General features: G+C 36.4%; 1 protein-coding gene across 1 annotated transcript; it reads right to left on the bottom strand.

The window, feature by feature from the left end:
* Positions 1 to 9,943: 9,943 nt before the first annotated feature.
* Positions 9,944 to 21,400, bottom strand: LOC145678386 (uncharacterized). The gene is made up of 4 exons (XM_081748467.1): positions 20,724 to 21,400; positions 14,146 to 14,317; positions 12,370 to 12,466; positions 9,944 to 10,088 (listed from the first exon to the last, which is right to left on the bottom strand). The coding sequence occupies exons 1-4, from the start codon at positions 20,853 to 20,855 to the stop codon at positions 10,043 to 10,045; spliced, it is 447 nt and encodes a 148-aa protein (XP_081604593.1). The 5' UTR covers positions 20,856 to 21,400; the 3' UTR covers positions 9,944 to 10,042.
* Between the last annotated feature and the right edge of the window lie 216 nt (positions 21,401 to 21,616).

Below are 21,616 nucleotides of genomic sequence, written 5' to 3'. Positions count from 1 at the left end.
AATAATAATAATAATAATAATAATAATAATAATAATAATAATAATAATATATTTCGTTAGTCAGTCACTTTTTACTGTTAGTAAAGCGCTCTCTGATATCGGTCATTTTCGATTATTTTTATTTTTCTCTCTACTCCTCCTCCCCAAGTTGCGGGGCTGAATTTGAATTTAAACGGCATCAGAAATGCCGTTCGTCTAAGAGACCCCAAAAACTAAGGATTCGGCACAAATATCCGTCATTTTCAATAAACTTACAGTATATATCTAATTCACCCCCATGTTGCGAGGTATCCTCATCCGCAAAAAAAAGTTCGCATGTACTGTAACTTCCACATTTTCATTAATAACTCGCTTTTCTGACTATATTATCGCTTCTTTGTGCTTTCCTTAACAAAGCAGTGTAATAATGCATAATTATTTATTATTTTAGAGAAAAAATAAAGCAAAATAAGCAAATTATAAGCAAAAAACCTTTAATCTTATGAAACCTTAGTGTGTCAAATAATTACACGAAGAATATCCCGTGGGAAAAAAGAGGGAAAATGACACAGGTATTAGGAAACACTCACTAACATGTGAAGCTATTGAACAGAAACATGAACTGAAGAGTCAACTACGTATTTCTGCGTTTAATATGCAATTCACACTTCATGCACAGTTCCAATATGCAAAATCAGTCAATATCTTCAGTTGAAATTACTGATATAGGGAGAAAATGACTATTTAAAACTTCAGGTGTGAACGTGCGCTTGGAGCGATATATGAGCATTATTACAGCCTCGGTGTCTCGGTGGTCAAGCGTGTTTAGTAGTGTTCTTGAAAGTCTAGCATCGGAGGGCGGCGGTTCGAATCTGCCTCCCGGCAATTTTGATTTTTTTCAACATATGGAAACATTTCTTTAAATATAAAGTTCTGCTTTGAAGTGCTTGAAAAAAAAAATCAGATGAACTATCACGTTTCAAAGCCTATTACATTTGTTCACCCTGTCATCATTTATATACGAAGGCGCTAAAATGAGGAACGTTAACATTGTTATAATGGGAACAACTTTCTGATTTGAATACCAACCTTAAATCACACGTCCAAAATGAAAATTATTCATGTTCTGATACCTATTGTAATATACAGGTGTGTATATATAGAGAAAGAAAGAGAGAGAGAGAAAGTATGTGAGAGAGATAGAAAACAATATATGCTGTAATTTTAATTACAACGTAAAAAGTTATTGCAATTCATAATCTGGATTTTTACAAAGCGATTTGAACGCTTGAAGCGACTTAATATTCATAAAGCATCTTTTTCTTGAAGTGTCGCAAATAGTCCGATGCTTTGTAATATGTGCCAAAGAAATAAATGCATGTTTTTAACAGGATAGTATCGTCTACCTTTTGCTTCAATTGATGGTATAAAATAATGTTGAGTTGATTTTAACATCCCTTTCAGCATCGAGGCTATATGAGACGTTTACCTACTGATTAGCGTGAAATCCGAACCACATGAGCTCACACCGGGAATCGAACCGGGTCTCTTACGTCAAAGGTGCGTATGCTAACCGCTTAGCTACGAAGGAACTCGGTATGAAACTAGAATAGCACACAGTACCCCATATTATTTCACCGAAAGATTTCTGTTTTATGATCAGTTAAAATAGTATTTCTGGACACCGTAGCGAAAAATGTATTTGCTTTTTCAAGTAGTGTACGAAAAATAAACACAGTAGAAACGAAACCAAGAAATGAATTCAAAGTAAAGTGCTTTGCCTCTCTCGAATAAATCACTCAATGTATTACAAGTGCATATCTCGTGCATTTCCAGTAGAATTATTAAAACGCACTGGCTTCATAACTTGGCTGTGTGGTCTAGTGGCTAGCATGTGTGTCTGTGGTGTACAGGGTACCGGGTTTGATTTCCGGTGGGAGAACTTTTGGAATTTTAAATGTTCTCGACGTGTCTGTGTTTGTGTCCCTATCATTCAAGGTTACTGTAAAACGTGTATAACCGAGTAGGAAATATACAGAAAGTACTGATAAGGGGAAAGTAGACTTTGGTAAGTGAACTTCGGGGCCGCCTTTCGCGACGTAAATTATGAAGAAAATAAGTGGGTTTAGCGAGGCGCTTGAAATTACAGTAATATTTGACGGTTCGGTTCCTAGTCCGGTTTTCTTTCAATATAAGGATATTTTATTTTTTCTAAATACAACGTTACATTTTTAACATTTGAATTGGTTATAAAAACAAAATCAGATAAACTGTCAGCTTTCAAACCTCTGTCACTTTTATTCATCATCTGTTTGTATACGAAGATGACGCTATGGAAATGCTAGCACTACCAAAGTTCAAATAGATTTCTAAGTTAATATCAAATTGAAAACACACGCCGAAAATGAGAATATATGTTTCTGCTTTATATGTATAGTTCAATTATACCAAACAAAATCAGCTATCCCCATTCCCTTTGGCGGTAGGGGTAACTTTAAAATTTTAAAGTGGGACCCCCATTTCTTATTGGACATTTCGATTCTCCAGAAAAAAGTGACTGATTTCACCCAGAATTGAAAACAATTCCTTCACGGATGGCACTTTAATCGATACGGGAAAAGGAGGGGTAGCAAAACGTTATGAAAATGTTTTTTGTCAGATCCGTGCTCTGTGGTCATACAGTTAGCATACTGGACTGCACAGTCAGAGATCCTGATTTCAATTCCTAGTAACCCTAGGGGAACACCAAATGAGTACATAACAAGTAGTGACTATTTTCATGAATATATGCATCATATAAAAATCGCTTAAAGTTTGATACTAAGATATTATTATTATTATTATTATTATTATTATTATTATTATTATTATTATTATTATTATTATTATTATTATTATTATTATTATTATTATGTTACATATACTTGAGCTTATAATTAGGAAGACCTAGGCGCAGATGGGAGGACAATATTAAGATGGATCTCGCAGAAATAGGAATACAAAGTAGAAACTGGATCCAGTTAGCTAAGGATAGAAGTCAGTGGAGAGCTTTTGTGAATGCGGCATTGAACCTCCGGGTTCCATAGGCCATAGAATTAGTTAGTTAGTTAGGAGGGTAAGTGTGCCTAAAGTCAGCCGTCTCCAGTAGTCAGCCATTTTTCAGTAAAAAGCATATTAAATAAACATACAGTAGCTTGTTATCAAACAAATAATCAACTACAACTTAAATCAGAGCTCCAGTATTCAACCTCATTTGTTCTGGCCTGGTGTGACTCCTCGTGGCAGAAAAGAAAAATTATCATTTGAGGTCTGCTGATGCAAGTGAGCAAAGTGCGCATTTTGTTAATAAAAAAAATAAGGAAGAAGCTTTACTTCAAAGTTAAGTTAAAATTATATTATTGTAAAATAGTACGAGTTATTGCTTTCTTCTATGCATGAATGTATCGTAGCTTATCAAAAATTCGTGGTTTATGATACAAAACAAGATATTGCGTAGAAATAAGGGGGGGCTGACTACAAGTTGCATTTTTGATAACGTTTTCCGGTAGTCAGCCATTAGGGGCTGACTACTGGAAATGACTCTTCATTTCAATTTCCAATGGTCAGCCCCCCATTACTTTCAACAGACGACTACTGGATACATATACTCCAGTAGTCATCCAGTTATCATTCATTCAATTTAAATGACACATGACATACAACTAAGACACTTAACTAATACGTAGAAGACTTTTCTAACGATTTAATGAAAAAGTAACTGTTATGATGTCACTAATTGCATCATACAAGTATAATACAGTTATAAAGTACGGGACAAAATTAAACGATCGAAAATGCCATTAAAACTTATGACGATGTTGGTCGTTTATTTTTGTCCCGTACTTTAATATCAGTCTGGTATTGTAACCATTTCAATTCTTGTATTTTTCTAGAACTGAGGGAAAAAAGGTTAAGGATTTATGGCTGGTCTGAATTATTTCTCTAAAATTTAAAAAGGACAGGTAATGAGTATTTATTTTACCCTAAGCATACGCCCTACATAAGCTTTGGGGGCCCGGGCCCCCCAGCCCTAGCAGGATCGACGCCCTTGACCCTGATCATAGCTTAGTCTTTTAATCTAAGGTAGCTATGAGGAAGTAAGGGTTATCCATATCTAATTGATTTATTTTTTTAAATTACTCCGCACAATGTCGCGTTTCTGCACGTTTTTAATTCCAAGGCTGCAATTGCTCTTCAACTATTATTATTATTATTATTATTATTATTATTATTATTATTATTATTATTATTATTATTATTATTATTATTATTATTATTATTATTATTATTATTATTATCTGTTCTGTTCCTAGAGTTGCCTGATTGCCGAAACAATACAGAATAATCATAAATATTTACATTCTAACTCACTATGAGCGTGAGGAAAATATGTCTAACAGTTTAAGAACGCGTGATTTAGCGTTTCTTTCAACCAGTCCAAAGACATCTACTGGAATAGACTCAGTGTCAGATGTTTTTGCAATCAGGTGCGTTGAGGATACTCTATCCAAAGAGTCTTCTTATTCTACACTAATGAAAACATATAAGGCTATTGTTCTGTCCGAAGAGGATCGATCTGCTATCAGTAGATACTTGCTAGTGAAATGCTGGATATCTTAGTCCTGGAACATACCAAATTTTAGCAATTGGCCGTCTAGAGCCTACAAATATATTTTCGACTAGCAGCGTTCACCCCGCTTCGCTGCGGTCACCCCGGAACGCAATAAACTTTGTTACTTAGATAATTTTTACTTTTTCGCTTTCAAATTGCAGTAAATGTTAAAATTATAGCGCCTGTCATTTATGTTAACCCGCCGAGTCACATGGTCATGCGGGTTGCATATAAATACGTTTATTTTTACCTATGATGAACTAATAACAAAGGATTTGTACGTATGGACACTTGAATGGTCAATTATCTCAAGACACTGGTAATTAAAAATTAAAGTGATATGATAAAAACCATCTAGGGTCCAAATCCTAATAACCCCCCAAAAATGAAAGAAATTGGTTCAGCCGTATTAGCGTGATGAGTTCACAAAGGATTTGTGCGTTCTCTTTTATATATATAGATATCAGAAATAGACGTTACGTCTGACTCAAACCAGGAAAACAACATATCCGTTATGGCATCTTGCACTGAAGCGACGCAAGGTGAAAGGTCTGCTTCTGTTTCTACAGTCAGTAGAGCCAGAAATAACTCCATATGATCTCAGAAGAAATTCAAAGAAAACCTTCGTAAAATACTTCCATATCATCTGGCTTTGATTAGCATCTTTTCTGGCTAGCTCCAATCAAAAACAAAACTACCAAACATGTGCCCAGAGAAAATGTTCAAAGTGCAGTATCCTCCCAAGCATGGAGAAATTATCAGATGGTAAAGAATGAAAAGAAAAGAAAACTAGAAGAGGACTGTCTAAAATGAAAAAGGGAGAGAATATAAAAGAAAGGAAAAATTTTAAGTCAAACAAGAAGAAAAGGACTGTCAAGCCAAGTAGCACTAGTAGTTAAAAAGACGAGACGCAAGAAGTTGTTGAAATGCCGTCTAAGGCCTGAAGAAGAATTCATAAGTGATATTGAGAACGATACACTTAAATATATTGGGTGTCACTTTTGTGATCACTGGTACCACTTAAAATGCACGTGCCTCAGTGTATTATCGTACGAGGAACCTGCTAAACAAGTGCTTATGTGTCCTGAATGTGCTTAATGAACTTCATATAAAAGGGTTAATGTCATAGCTAAATATAAATATCAATGTAAATATAAATGTAAATATAAATAGGCCTATATATTAGTTTTAAATAGCCTAGTCTAGGCCGAGGCACATTTTTCTTAGTTTATGGTAAATATCATACAAGAAGTCTTTTTTCCTGTATCGCAATATATTTTCCACCAGACCTGCTTCTAGCCACAGAGGTTTGGGGGGGCATAGATATGTTAGGGGGGGCAAGTCATTAAAAATCTCTTACACATATCTAAATTGTGTTTTTTGTGTTGAGGTCTGGAGGGGCCACGAAAAGTTTAGGAGGACCAGGCCCCCTAGCTCCCTCTAGTTGCGGGCCTGCTTTCCACGTAGTTTTTCTTTGTAGGAACTCTGAGTGCAATATATTTGTCCCTTAATTTGTTACTGAGGAATTGATCTCTAAAATTCCATTAAAAAAGTCAATTCTATAATACCAGACAGCACAATGCACGTACAGTATCCGTATAGTACATGTACAATTGCACGGATGCAACATGTGCATCATCTGTATAAATGCACGCCTGTACATGTGATGCACATATACATCACAAGTCCTATTCAACATCTTCACGTGCACAGGACATGTGAAGTGCACATGTCCTGCACAAATGATTTCCACGTTCCGCACAGTTGATTTACACGTTACACGTATGCGATTTACATGTAGTGCACAGGTGATTTACATCTAGGACAGCGGTGATTTACACGTAGCACACAGGTGATTTACACGCAGTACCCAGATGATTTACATGTAGGAAAGAGGGGATTTACATGTAGCACATAGGTGATTTACATGTACGATAGAGGTGATTTACACGCAATACCCAGGTGATTTACATGTAGGACAGAGGTTATTTACATGTAGAACACAGGTGATTTACACGCAGTAAATGCACAATTGCACGGATGCAACATGTGCATTATCTGTATAAATGCACGCCTGTACATGTGATGCACATAAGCGTCACAGGTCCTATTCAACATCTTCACGTGCACAGTACATGTGTATTGGACACGTCCTGCACAAGTGATTTACGCCTTCCGCACAGTTGATTTACACGTAGCACGTATTTGATTTACATGTAGGACAGAGGTGATTTACATGTAGTACATGTACAATTGCACGGATGCAACATGTGCATCATCTGTATAAATGCACGCCTGTACATGTGATGCACATATACATCACAAGTCCTATTCAACATCTTCACGTGCACAGGACATGTGAAGTGCACACGTCCTGCACAAATGATTTCCACGTTCCGCACAGTTGATTTACACGTTACACGTCTGCGATTTACATGTAGTGCACAGGTGATTTACATCTAGGACAGCGGTGATTTACACGTAGCACACAGGTGATTTACACGCAGTACCCAGATGATTTACATGTAGGAAAGAGGGGATTTACATGTAGCACATAGGTGATTTACATGTACGATAGAGGTGATTTACACGCAATACCCAGGTGATTTACATGTAGGACAGATGTTATTTACATGTAGAACACAGGTGATTTACACGCAGTAAATGCACAATTGCACGGATGCAACATGTGCATTATCTGTATAAATGCACGCCTGTACATGTGATGCACATAAGCGTCACAGGTCCTATTCAACATCTTCACGTGCACAGTACATGTGTATTGTACACGTCCTGCACAAGTGATTTACGCCTTCCGCACAGTTGATTTACACGTAGCACGTATTTGATTTACATGTAGGACAGCGGTGATTTACATGTAGTACATGTACAATTGCACGGATGCAACATGTGCATCATCTGTATAAATGTACGCCTGTACATGTGATGCACATAAGCGTCACAGGTCCTATTCAACATCTTCACGTGCACAGTACATGTGCAGTGCACACGTCCTGCACAAGTGATTTACGCCTTCCGCACAGTTGATTTACACGTAGCACGTATTTGATTTACATGTAGGACAGAGGTGATTTACATGTAGTACATGTACAATTGCACGGATGCAACATGTGCATCATCTGTATAAATGTACGCCTGTACATGTGATGCACATAAGCGTCACAGGTCCTATTCAACATCTTCACGTGCACAGTACATGTGTATTGTACACGTCCTGCACAAGTGATTTACGCCTTCCGCACAGTTGATTTACACGTAGCACGTATTTGATTTACATGTAGGACAGAGGTGATTTACATGTAGTACATGTACAATTGCACGGATGCAACATGTGCATCATCTGTATAAATGTACGCCTGTACATGTGATGCACATAAGCGTCACAGGTTCTATTCAACATCTTCACGTGCACAGTACATGTGTAGTGTACACGTCCTGCACAAGTGATTTACGCCTTCCGCACAGTTGATTTACACGTAGCACGTATTTGATTTACATGTAGGACAGAGGTGATTTACATGTAGTACATGTACAATTGCACGGATGCTACATGTGCATCATCTGTATAAATGTACGCCTGTACATGTGATGCACATAAGCGTCACAGGTTCTATTCAACATCTTCGGATGCGCAATACCTACCATGCACACGTCCTGCACAAGTGATTTACGCCTTTCGCACAGTTGATTTACACGTAGCACGTATTTGATTTACATGAACGACAGAGGTGATTTACATGTAGTACATGTACAATTGCACGGATGCAACATGTGCATCATCTGTATAAATGTACGCCTGTACATGTGATGCACATAAGCGTCACAGGTTCTATTCAACATCTTCGGATGCGCAATACCTACCATGCACACGTCCTGCACAAGTGATTTACACCTTCCGCACATTTGATTTACACGCAGTACCGAGAGGATTTTCATGTAGGACACAGGTGATTTCCTCGTAGTGTAGAGGTGATGTAAAAGCATATTAGAGATACAACGAAAAAAAGGAGTTTATATATTTGGTGCCTTACGCAGTTCAATACAACATTGTAAACGTCTTCTTGAAAAGTAACAGAGTTACATGTAACGAAAAAGCAATTATATACTTACCCAAAATTACTGACTCGTGCACTACTCTACCGCACCATTAACGTTCCAGGTCAGTAATCCCAAAGTTCTATATTCCAATCCCCCCCCCCTCAAAAGGCAGCTACAGCATATTCTCGTCACCTGAAGACGAGACAATATGGTACTCTGACGAAACTTTGTTTATCAGTAGCGTATATATTAACAAACCACTGTCACGAGCATTTAGACAATATTTTTCTTTCTTCCTACACATATATCATTATAGACTTTTCATTTTGCTATGCAGCATATTGGGTATCGTACCATTAGGGCCTGGAAGTTGAAGACCTTACCTAAAAAAATTTTTAAAAAGCCTAAACATATTAAGAAAATGACCTAAATTTGGAAAAAAATACTTAAAATATGATAAAATCAATAATGATACACTTAATGTGTATAATATTTAAATAATACACAATTTTGGTGATATGTTGAACAGAAAAAAAAAATTGCAAATTTGCATTTTCGTCGCCCTGTTTCTGCTGTTCATTTTGAACTACTTGGAGGACAATCCTCACAAGCATCTACTGTCTGGTCATACCTACTATACCTGCTCCAGTCATTCAAGGGTTCCTATTGTCAGAGATTATTACAGAAAACTATGTTTAAGAGTTTCTAATTGAGAATGGGCAGCAAAACTGTAGTTGAAAAAAAGTCAAGTACCAAAACCAGCTGTTAAGACTTAAAGGGAAATGGGGACCAATAAGCCAAATATGACTTAAAACTAAGCATTTTCTGGCCTAAAATGACCCGAAATTAACATATATTATGGTGTTCCTCTTACCTTCGGGCACTTGGGAAAAACTATCTTTAACTTCCGACCCCTATATATGATACTGAAAATATTAAGAAAGAAAAAACTCATACTTGTCTGAATAATTAGGTTCTGAACTTATAAACAGTTGTGGTTTGCATATATATTTTTTTCTTTTAATACAGTGCTTGGTTTGTCAACATAGCTTTTACATAGTATGATTTCATCAAAAGCCATCATGGAGCTATTTCAGATTTAAAATATATGCTTGATAAAGCAAAGTGGCCTCAACTCAATCACAAGTGAAACTAGATTTTAAACAAAATCCAAGTGCAAAAATGTTTATATATTCTATTAACCGTAACTTGGTGCAACTCCGCTGTAATTTTATGGAAATAGTAGGTATTACAACATTGATAACAACTGATTATATATATATCTATACATTTATTTCTTATTAAATATAAAAAGTAATCTACAAGATGGTTGTAGTTTTTTTTTTCTTTCTTTTAATTTACTTTCTCCGATAAATCCTTGGCCTCAGTCCTCTGCATCCTGTAAAGAGAAGTTTTAAAAGTAATACAGTAAGTGCAGACACTAAATCAATCTATTTAAACTAAATCAGTCATATTCTTAGCATAGTTTGAGATTAAGAATTTAAATATGGTCCATCCAAATTATACATGCCATACCATTTTCTCCAGAAACAAAGCTAAAGACTACATTTAAGCTCAATAAATCACCACCATCAGCATCTCTGAAATAAGATTTCTTAGGGTATTGAATCAATTCCAGTAAGAGTATTTAAATTAGCAATTTGAAAACGAGGCTGGCTTTTTATCGACAGGTGGCAATCCTGTGCAAACGTGTGTTGAAAACACTGGTAGAACATCTCATGAGTAAATGGTACTAAATGCACTGACCTTGAATGACATTGACAAGTGTGGGTTTAAGTACACGTAAAACTGAGTTATTACAACAGGAGTAAATGTATGAGCATGCTTGTTCACCCCGTGCTCATTCGTACGGACAGTGAAGGATGAGAATAAACTCAAGACTGGATGCAGTAAGAACTATGAGAAGTGAATTTGGTAGAGAAATTGAGGTGAATGTTCACGGATGATCGAAACACTACACTTCGAATGCCTTCTGAAAAGTTCAAAATGAAGACGAAAGCTGTGAGGCAACGCATAACGAAGAAAAATCTAGCACAAATGGAAGTTTTATGTTACCTAAGCTACGGGAAGTGGGTTGAAAGTAAGAAACAATATTCAGAGAAGCAAGCAAGATGAAAAAGAGTTATTTTTGTGGCATGAACAACCAATAAAAACGTTGCCTTTTCCATATTATCAATTGTATATAACTGGCTGATCTCTACCACGTTATGCAAGATAGGCAGAAGTATATACAGTAGTGCGCTCTGTATTCCTCTCTGCGAGCGGCCGAGGATGGTTTAGAGTATGAAATGCAAATAAGTTACGTACCTGCCCTTGAAATTATATTCATTTTCATACAAATTAAACGTTATAGGGGTTCAGATCCGACGGACTTCCTGTCAGTGCGCCCCTGACTTATATGACTCACAGTGAAACAAATTTATAAATCTTATTGCTATCAAGTACAATGGCATTATTAATAAATTTTTTTAGATATTCATATTTCAAGTCATGTTACTAGATACTGAGACACTGGAAGACTAAGTACTGCTTAAAATTTAACCCAAAATATGCAAAAACACAGTGGCAAATTTGTGTAAGAAAAAAAGATCCTATATCCTAGATAAGCGATCGGCAAAATCCATATTCTCTGTCTGCGTGCCTGTAAATCGAATAGTGCAATGACGGGACATCGGATTATCCTCCTTCCTAACTCAGCCTTGCAATCCTGACGTAAAGGTTTCTTCTTTTTTTCAACTAATATAATGTACATTTTGAATTTAAACAATACTAGTAAGATTCTTAAGAAACATTTCTTTTACTATCAATGAGTCAATTTCTTTTTATCATCAGGTGGTACAGTGTTCCACATAAATATCGCAACTCTATAGTAGTACAATACTTTAATTTATGCATTTGAAATCAATATTTCGCTGGTTACCTGCCTATCAGGCGTTAGTTTAAGGTTAGATTGATTATGCAGCAACCTGCAGAACATTGATTTCAAATGTATTGCATAAGATAAAATCTTAAAACTGTAGTCGAGTTGCGATATTTATATTGAACACTGTACAAGACGTAAAAAAAAAAAATGAAATGTTCCTCTCTTTTCCGTCGATATTAACCTTTAAAAAAAAAGAAAAAGTTTGTTTGTGTCATATAAGTCTACAAATTTCTAATAGTTTGTAAAATACATAATCGTTCTCGCAGAATAAGAAAAAAGTCTTAAAGATCATGAAATCTCAAACACCCCCGAATCGCCCAGTTTTGTTCTAGTGTCCCCTTTGAAAATGAGAACGCCGCTGGAGAGCGTTAATATACACGTTGAGAATAGGTGCGTATAAATTATAGAGAATAAAGTTGAAAGAATGACTGCGTCAAAGGTTTTTTTTTTCTGCTTATAAATTACCTACGAGGGCAAACACATTTTATACTCCGTTAGCTACTCGCACATATTTCAAGGTAAAAGCACAGTTCCGCACCTCCTTGCCCGCTAGGTCCCAAGTATGCAAAAATGTCCGCCCTGTTGCCGACTTCTGATGTAGATTATAGTGACAATTTAAAGCTTGGAGACCACTTGTTAACCGTTCTTATTTTGAAAACTGCTGCAAAATTGCATGTAAATATTAAAATAAAGGCTTACGAATACATGAAAACCAAACATCAGAGGTGATACGTACCTTCGTGACCTCCTTGTTTTGGCGTGGTGCAGCCAATCACTTATCGCTTCCCTGATTTGCTCCTCCGAACACTCAGGATATAATTTCTTTGCAGATGCTAGAAAAAAATGTACATATGACTATGTTGATATATATGAAATTATACATTCATTAGTAAACTTAAATCCTAAAATAAGAACATCAAAAGTGAGAAAGAGAAACCCTAACAACAATTTTGGTATGCAATCCTTTTCCGTCTGAATGATACCTTGGTAATGAGATATTTGCTGTATTTACGAGAGTATAATACTTCACGCAATTTTTATACGGAACAGATAAAGAAAAACTATTTCGCATACAGCATACAGAGAAGTTTATGCTCCGATTTCCCCCCCCCTCCCACTGCCTCTCTGTATTGAAGATTGCTGAAATTGTCATTCCCAGCAGTGAGTCACTCACCACACCAATGACTCCCCTCTCAATCTAATTGACATTTTTATCATTTGCAGCAATTGTCAGTGACTTTTTAAGTAAATAAAAAAGTGCAGTCATTACAAAGCATATACGACGTATGATATTTTCGTCTTACAAGTTTAAATAATGTGGGGAGAGGATTGGAAATATTTTGTGTGATCTGGAATTGAACCAACGGCCATGTTTCACATGCCTTTCAAAATTATTGTTTATAATGAGAATCATTGTTTTAAGGTAAAAAAATTTGGAACAATTCAGCGGTATAATTGAGTAAATATAGTAGAATTTTATGGCTTCTACTAACGCCAGAAAAAGAACCTATCAAATTAAAAATTCCTCACTTATTGAAATAATTAAACATAACTGTACTCATCTCACTTTTCTTCTGTTTGTTTTGTTTTTGGTGGGGTCTGTGTTACTACAAACACTCAACTTACATTCTATTGCAAAACAGTATATTTTATATCAAAGAACAATTTGTTACTCAAAAAGAAACAATATACAGGGTGCTTCAGGAGGAAAGGTCAATAATTTGAGAGGCGGTCAGATTTGTCGACTACAACAATCAAGTTTACATAAACATATACGTTTTAAACCTTTGTTTCAGATATATCACTACATGAAGTTTAATGCATGGTGACAAGGGTACACTGCAATTATGTTGAAATGCGTACTGTGATACTATAAGACACGAGAATGGTAACTAATGTAAAGAGGACTGAGGAGGATACTACAGGATTAACACTACTCATAATTGGCACCAATGGTCTGCGGAAAACCAACATGCTTCATGCGAACAGTTACCAGATGGAACTTTCGTGTTGACAGTGCACCATACCTTCATCTTTTGCAAAATACTTTCCCTCCGTATTTGGAGGATAGTATTCTTTCTACGCATCATGTGATACCAAATGGACGGTGAACCGTTTTCACTCGACTATCACCCAGTGCCTTCACGCAAAATACTAGTCGTTGGATTGGATGTTTTGGGCTAGTCTAATGGCCACCTAGGCACCTGTTCTAACACCCTTGGGCTACTGTATGGGTGGTTGAAAGAAAAGGTGTACAGTGTTGGTAAATAACAGCGGGAACATAAAATTAATGAAACTGTTTCAACGTAACTCCAATGTACACATTTCCTTGTCCACATGTACCAAATTCATATAGTAATATCCCTGAAACAAAGTTTATATGGACTTCTTGTTCTGGACATGCTTGAGCACAACCTAATTATTGCCCTTTCCCAATAAACACCCTATAAACTATCAAGCATTGAAGACAATGCGATCACGATTTTAAAAAAAATGCACAAAAAAATCTTACCAACAATAAACTTGTAGGTTTGTGTCTCCACAAACGACAGCTTCCTCACACAATTTATTCCCGACTTTCCTGTGAGGCTATACAGCTCAGCAACTTCATCCACCACGACACGACGAAGAATATTCTGTGCTAGTTGTTTTGGAGTTTTTCCACCACTCGCCAACATTTGAAACTGAAAGTAACATTGTATCGATTGTGCTGTGTTAATGCAGCGAAAAAATTTCATGCATATAAATAATATTTTTCAATATTTAGTTAATGTTAGAGCAAATAATCACCATAAATTATTTCTTGTGATTAAGTTATCTGCCAAGGTTACATATCTTTTATATGATGTGAAATGTGGTGGCAAAAATAAATCAGCAAATCTGATGAAAACTAGGATCCAATTTGGATAGATTAATACATCTTACTTTTAAACAATCAATGTTATTGGTAGTTTTTTTTTTTTCAATGTTACTTTCGTTTGTTTGCTGAAGAAACCAACCTAGGAAATGCATTACATTTTTTGCCAACTCCACTGTTTTTACTTCATAGAGCATGTGGAGGAATGTAGTACTATCCGAGTTCCCATGATCGCTAAAGAAGATAATTCTTTAATGTGTGACTTTTTGAATGTGTCTTAATTCTGCAAATTTGATAAAATTATACATATACATAGTCAATATACACATACATTCTTAGTTGTTGAAAACTTTTTACACAATTTAACTTATAGAAAAAAACATGCATACGGATGAAACGTATTTAATAACTTCAAAATGTCAACTCTTACGACAATTTAGTATTCAGCACCAATGTTGTAAATGTCAAGTTTTTGTCTTACACATGAATATAGAAGCGAACAGTCAATATAAAAGTGAGCAGAAAGTGAAGTTTAATTTCAGAGCACAATAAGATAAATAACAGACACTCAATATTCTATTATTACAATGAAATAGTGAGAGTAGCAATATAAAAAGTATCATACAAACATCCCTTTCAAATTAATACAATTGCCATGACTTCAGAAAAATATGTATTTCGTAAATTCACAACCTTACTCATGCAAAGCGACGAATTTTTTTTTTTTTTTTTTTTTTTATTTATTTAATAAGTTAGAACACTGAAATAGAAGATTGACGGACTGTGCCATCAGTACTACTTTTAGTTGTTTATATTCACAATGAGGAGTATTAATGGTGCTATCTAGTAGGAAAAAAAAAAAATAACAATGGTAAATCTCATACAGGATGTACGCGAATCTGAACCTATAAAGTGGAGATAATCTATGTATCTCCGGAAAACTTAGGTCAAAGTTAGATCAAATTCAGTCACCAAAAATCGGGAGCATTCTGCTAGGGAGCGCTACATAACTAATTTCTGTGAAAACAATTTATTTTCTGAAATGTTATAAAGTCTATAAATGTCTACTCACGTAATATTGTCTTGGTTGCTCATTATAGGTAACTATTTCAGACTCCTGGATTTTTCACCTTTGTGCTCTAGAAAAGATACAACAGAGCTTCTAACAACATTGAGGATTTTCATTGACTTTCAATGGAAATCTTGAAGTTCCAGAAAGTTCTCGTCAGGACGTTTTCCGTGACCTTTTCAGGACGTTTTTACGAAACACTTTTATTTCCAGGGTTTCCAGGACGCGTGTGGACCTTGCATATTATGTACAGCAATATTGGAAGACGTTGGGATATGTTGGTGAATACCAACACACCTTAATGCCGAAACAATACTGCTGCACACACTGCTGAAAGAAAATGCTAACACAGCTTGCGTTACAAGAGTCTGGAGCACGGTAAGGTTCCTCAGCTAAGCTTCATTGAGGAAGAATAAGCACATAGGAAACAGAAAAAAAAAATGAACAGAGGAGGATAGTAAAGAGCAAATTTTTTTAAAAAAAGTAATAGTGAGAATTAGTGACTTGTCCCTTAAAAAATGCTATGACTTATTTAGCATATTGCTAATATGTAGCAACTTAAATCATCACTGGAACTGTCTTTGGCTTGTATTTTTAATAATGCAATCACTAAAAATATAGGAAATATAGGAGAAGATTAAAATATAGGACAAATATACACACATTTCCAAACAAATAAGAAAAAATAGGAAAAAGAGGACAGCTGGGAGCCCTGCATAACATCACTTAGGAACTAGTGTGTGCCTTATTCAAATATCCATGTTTCAGAATCGTGCGGCATTTGCGCATTAAAGCTTAGAGAGGCATTTCGGAAATGCTCCGGAAATTTGAAGTACTAATCAACTGCCTCTACAGAAATTGATGCGCAAATGCCGCACGATTCTGAAACGTGGATATTTGGATAGGACACATACTAGTTCCTATGTGACGCTTTGACCCGACCACGATTGGTCCCATAGTACTGGAGCCATGGATCCTTAAAGTTAATTTTCTCACGTTTTCGGTAGTGTAACACCTAACAGTTGTACAACGTATTTAGCGCCATACTAATATATATAAATTAACTGGCCCGTGTGGACAAATAATAAATATCTCATGGCGTTTGTCGTATACATAATTAAAAACTTCCTATTAGTTTCCAAAAATAGCGGAAAAATTATAGTATGTAGATACGACCTAGTTTCCCACATTTAAGAAAATGAAAGTATTATGAAAGAAAACACTTCAATTTTTACCATATCTTTCTTACATATTACTACACAGTTATTTCGCGTCAAATCACATTTGTAATATGCTCAAATTTAAATTTTGTGTGTTCTCAAAACAAGTTTTAAAGTCAAATCTAGCACACACAATCCATTTACATTATTGTGGACAATTTAGTTTCAATTCACTATTTGGGAGGCGCGGTGGCTCAGTGGTAGAGCGTTCACCTCTGGTGCTTGGGGTCCCGGGTTCGATCCCAGCCCCCGCCAAGTGAGCTTTGTGGTGGACAAACACCGTGCTCGTGGGTTTTCTCGGGGTACTCCCACTTTCTTCATTCCACCATTTTACTCATCTCTCATTATCACCGTCTCCTTTAGCCTAACCGGCATAACCGTGGGACGTAAAACTCAAAGATTTCATTTCATTTTTTTAATTCACTATTTACAAAGATTCATAAGTGACTATGAAAAATTTAATAGCAGTGAAGGAAAAAATATCCTAACTAGATAACACTCATAAATCATTCAAACTCAGCTCTTTTTTGATAAGATTGTGCTTTTTCTCGTACTACTTTATTTTTTGTAAGAATCTACATAACGGGTTAAAGACATGACTGAACAGAGCTTTGATTTTTTTGTGAAGTGCAAATTTCGTGCATTATTACAGAGAGAGAGAGAGAGAGAGAGAGAGAGAGAGAGAGAGAGAGAGAGAGAGAAAATGACAATAGCATAACAGACAACAGGGCGCAAAATTTCAAAGTCAGACTCACTTGCCAATACAAAAATGATGGTCGCCAGTATCTCTCACGTACAAATTATGAGAGGTCCCCCTCCCATGGTCCTTGGTTTGACAAAGAGATTGCATTCGGGCATAAAATTTGAAACCAAGTTATCTATTCTAGGCACTGGGCTATCCCCCAGCTGTTCTAGCTTCAAAGACATCCAAGAGAAATTGTCCATTTGGACACGAAACCGGGGTTAACTGGTCACAAATGTGATTGCCGACTCACTCACGAAGGACTCTTGATAAAAATACGTTGTACTGATCTTTACATAAGCTTGCTTGTTAATAGCTATAATTGTCAAGAGTAGGGATGGCCAGAACCGGTTCCTGTTGGAACAGTTTTTCGGGTCTGAACGGATCCGGTTCTAGAAGATCCGGTTCAACAACCGGTTTTTCGGATCCAGGTCCGGAACCGGTTCTTCGGATCCAGGTCTGTAACCGGTTCTGGAACTGGGTTTTCGGATCCAGGTATGGAACCGAAACTTTGTGACGATCCCTACACTAAACACGAGCTGCTGGAAGGCTGTGAACAGTGTGCTAGATGAAATGGTGGAAGCGACAGGCAGGCACCCAGGTGGCGGCCGCTTGTCTCATTTAGCTAAATTAACTGGGTAACTGGCAAACTTAATGGTTAAACAGGCAAATTGGCCAACTCATTTGGCTAAACACTCACTGGTGGACCAAAATAAAAACAAAAAACACTGGTGGACCAAAATAAAAACAAAAAAAACTGGTGGACCAAAATTTTTTTCTGGGGGCACAAGAGAGTTTGGGCGGGGAGAGCACAAGCGCATGGTCCTCTTTGCAGTGTTTTGAAGGTGAAATTTGTGGCTCCTTTACGGGTCTTTGGGGGCTTTCGGATCCAAGTCTGAAACCGGTTCCTAAGAACCGGTTCTGGAACCGGAACTTTGTGGCCATCCCTAGTCAAGAGTCATTTCAGAAGGACTAAAAGACAAACAGTTACACAAGTAAAAACATTATACAGAATTATATATATAAATCGGGAAACTCCATTGGGAAAATCCTGTTATTTAAATGTATTTGTGTGTAAAAGTTGAAGGTCAACATATCATAATCACTAGGCTAAAACTGAGGTATTAAATTAAAAATTGGGTATGTAGATATTCAATAAAATTAAAACAAAGTGAAATCCAAGCTGATGTTGGAAGCTACGTAGGCAGTTGATAAATTTTGCCAATTTCTATCAATATGTTTAAGCAGCCTTGGCTTCTTTATAAAACAAGTAGAAATATATAACTTGGTTTCATTTCGTATGTTTAGGCTTAAATTCCTTATGAAATACCAACGTTATCACGGAGAAGACTTTCGCTTAAAGAAACACCTCGAATTGCTACTTGCTTTACACCTGAAAGATGGACCGAGAATTGAACACGGGACCCCTCGATTAAAAGGTGAAAAGTAGATAAACGTAATGCGGATGGTTTGATATGTGGAAACGTCACCATAAAGTTCACACGATTTAAACATTTTTCTTTTTTTTTTTTTTTCTTGTTTAAACCATTTTTTTTTTTCTGAAAAACCAGCTGGTTTAAACCAACCCTGCCTCGCAGAGTTATCTTTTGTGAAGTAAGTCACAGTGGAGATGTTACATGTGAGACCTACAGTAAAGAGTTGCCCTTAAGCTATATCCTGAATCAATTCGATCTATATTCAGATATCCTTTTTAAATATTGCATGTTGCAGTAAGGTCTTCAAAAAAATGCTTGTATGGGTTCACTCGAGCAGGCGGTTCTACCGAAAACAAAATTTATAGGTAAAATACGATGTGAAACACTTTTCGTAAAAGAAGCAGAGTGTAAATATAAGTAATTTCTGTCAGTGGATATCATATTGAAATACATTTTCAATGGTAGTGAACGTATTCTACATGTAACTATTTACTGAAGCGGAAGAATACAAGAATGCGAAGAAGGTGAAAATAAACTGCGGGAAAGTTCCGTTCGTGTTAGCAATGGACGACTGCGATAGATATAATGTAAGCATACGATTAGAGAGCGTCGATACGTGTGATAAAGAGCGTCGTATTATAGTTTTTCAAGCGTCATGGTAAGTGTAGAAAAGTAAAAATTCAGAGCATACGAATTTCTCCTCGCAGCAGACCATTTGTACGCGGGAAAGCAGTGAAGCCATTTTGAAATTAAGAATTACTACTATTATATAAGTGCTTTTGAAGGTAAAAAGTATTGCAGATATTTAATGTATGTTTTCACTATCCTCGTTTATGCGTATGCCCTTGTTGCTGACCCGCCTGCTCCCTACGAACGCACCCCTTTGATCCGCTCGGGCCTCCTGCTGCGCTCCTGCCCTGATTCGGTTAGATAGCATTCGTGCTTTTTAGTGGCCACCTAGACATTTGGAAGGAAAGTTCGTGGAAAATTGTGGAAAGTTCGTGGTTTATGCATTAGCTCCTCATTTAGTGCATGTTCTGCAAAAAGAAACCGGAAAATGCAATAAATGCGTGTAAATTTCATAGAACCGTTTGCTCGAGTAATGCCTTTATACCTTTCTTAAAAGATGGCTCAAGAAAAATACATGCATACGATCAGGTTCTATTTTAACGGCAAGGTTCTTGATTACTGGTCCCTTCCCATTGAGCAGTAATAAAGACAGAAAACAACGTGCCCTGCGGGGTTCTAACCCGCCTTCACTCGCTAACGCTCGCTCGACAATACTGTATAAGTTAAATGCATAAACTTAGTACAGAAAGAAACCTACCCAGCTACTAATCTATATGGGGGACCAGTAATCTAGAACCTTCCCTATTTTAACTATTACCCCTAATTCCCATTCTGGATTTGGTAATGATACTAGCATACCTTGATTTGATTGTAAATTATCTCGGAGGTTCTGCCGTTGGAACACTACCTCCTTTCAAATGTAGGGTTATGTATGCATAATTTATTTCATGTTAAAAGGACTACGTGATAATGACTCTTGCAGATCTTTCTTTAAAGAGATGCAAATCATGACAGTGCCTTCAATGTATATCTATAGCTTCAATGTCCCCTCCAAAAACATAAAATGTCAACTAATAAATACTGCTTGAGAAGAACAGGATGCATGTGTATACGGCAACATTAACACCAGTTTTATTATTTAAACGGGTGCTTTATTAAATTTTACAAATTACAGTAAAATTAAGTTCATCACTCACCTGATTATAATATAATGTTGAATTCTTCGCCTTCAACAACATTGGACAAACACCACCACACCACAGCTCGTACCCGACCACACAAATAAGCGCGCCGTGCATGGCTAATACACAGCTCCAACCAGTGCGCATGCGTGATTCGAAATAAAAATTAAATTAATAACGAATAGAGAAAAATAATATTTTACTTCCAAACAATAATAATCTTATTAAGATTATTATATTTACATATCTTTTTGTATGTATATAATCAGACACATGTCTATTCGGTTCTCACGTCATTTATTACATCAAAGCGAACACTGCACATTTTTTATGCTACTGAGAGAGCCTATTTATAGCGTGTCGATTTATCTGATTGAATATTTATTCCAATGTACTTAAGCCTTCGAAAAATGCAGGTTACATTATATTGTTTATTTAGAATGAGTAATATAATAATTTTTAAAAAATTGAACTTTCAATTAAAAATACTATAGCCATATTTAATGTAAATATTAGCAGAATGAAACTAAATACACTTGCACGGTATTACGAATGTGTCATACACATGTGCAGTAGCTGTGCAAATGCACATGTGCACACAACGGCTTAAGCACGGGTTATATAAATGTGTACTGCATCCACGCAAATGCACATGTGTACATAACGGCTTAAGCACAGGTTATATAAATGTGTGCTTCATCCATGGTAATGCACATGTGCACATGCACTTCTTACTCACGGGTTATGTGCGTGTGCATCATCCACACAACTGCATATGTGCACATAACGGCTTAAGCACGAGATATACAAATCTGAGCTTCATCCATGATAATGCACATGTGCACGTGCACTTCTTAATCACGGGTTATGTACGTGTGCCTCATCTATGCAAATGCACATGTGCATAT

Source organism: Thermobia domestica, chromosome 2 (assembly GCF_964235325.1).
Source record: "Thermobia domestica chromosome 2, izTheDome1.hap1.1, whole genome shotgun sequence".
NCBI classification, from domain to species: Eukaryota; Metazoa; Arthropoda; class Insecta; order Zygentoma; family Lepismatidae; genus Thermobia; species Thermobia domestica.
The sequence above is the reverse complement of the archived record's forward strand: the minus strand, read 5'-3'. Positions and strand labels throughout refer to the sequence as shown.

Coding starts and splice junctions, on each gene's coding strand:
- LOC145678386 (XM_081748467.1), bottom strand. CDS start 20,855: ATGCGCACTGGTTGGAGCTGTGTATTAGCCATGCACGGCGCGCTTATT. Junction 12,467..14,145: donor AACCTACAAGTTTATTGTTG/GTAAGATTTTTT, acceptor ATTTTTTTCTAG/CATCTGCAAAGAAATTATAT. Junction 10,089..12,369: donor AAAACAAGGAGGTCACGAAG/GTACGTATCACC, acceptor TTCTCTTTACAG/GATGCAGAGGACTGAGGCCA.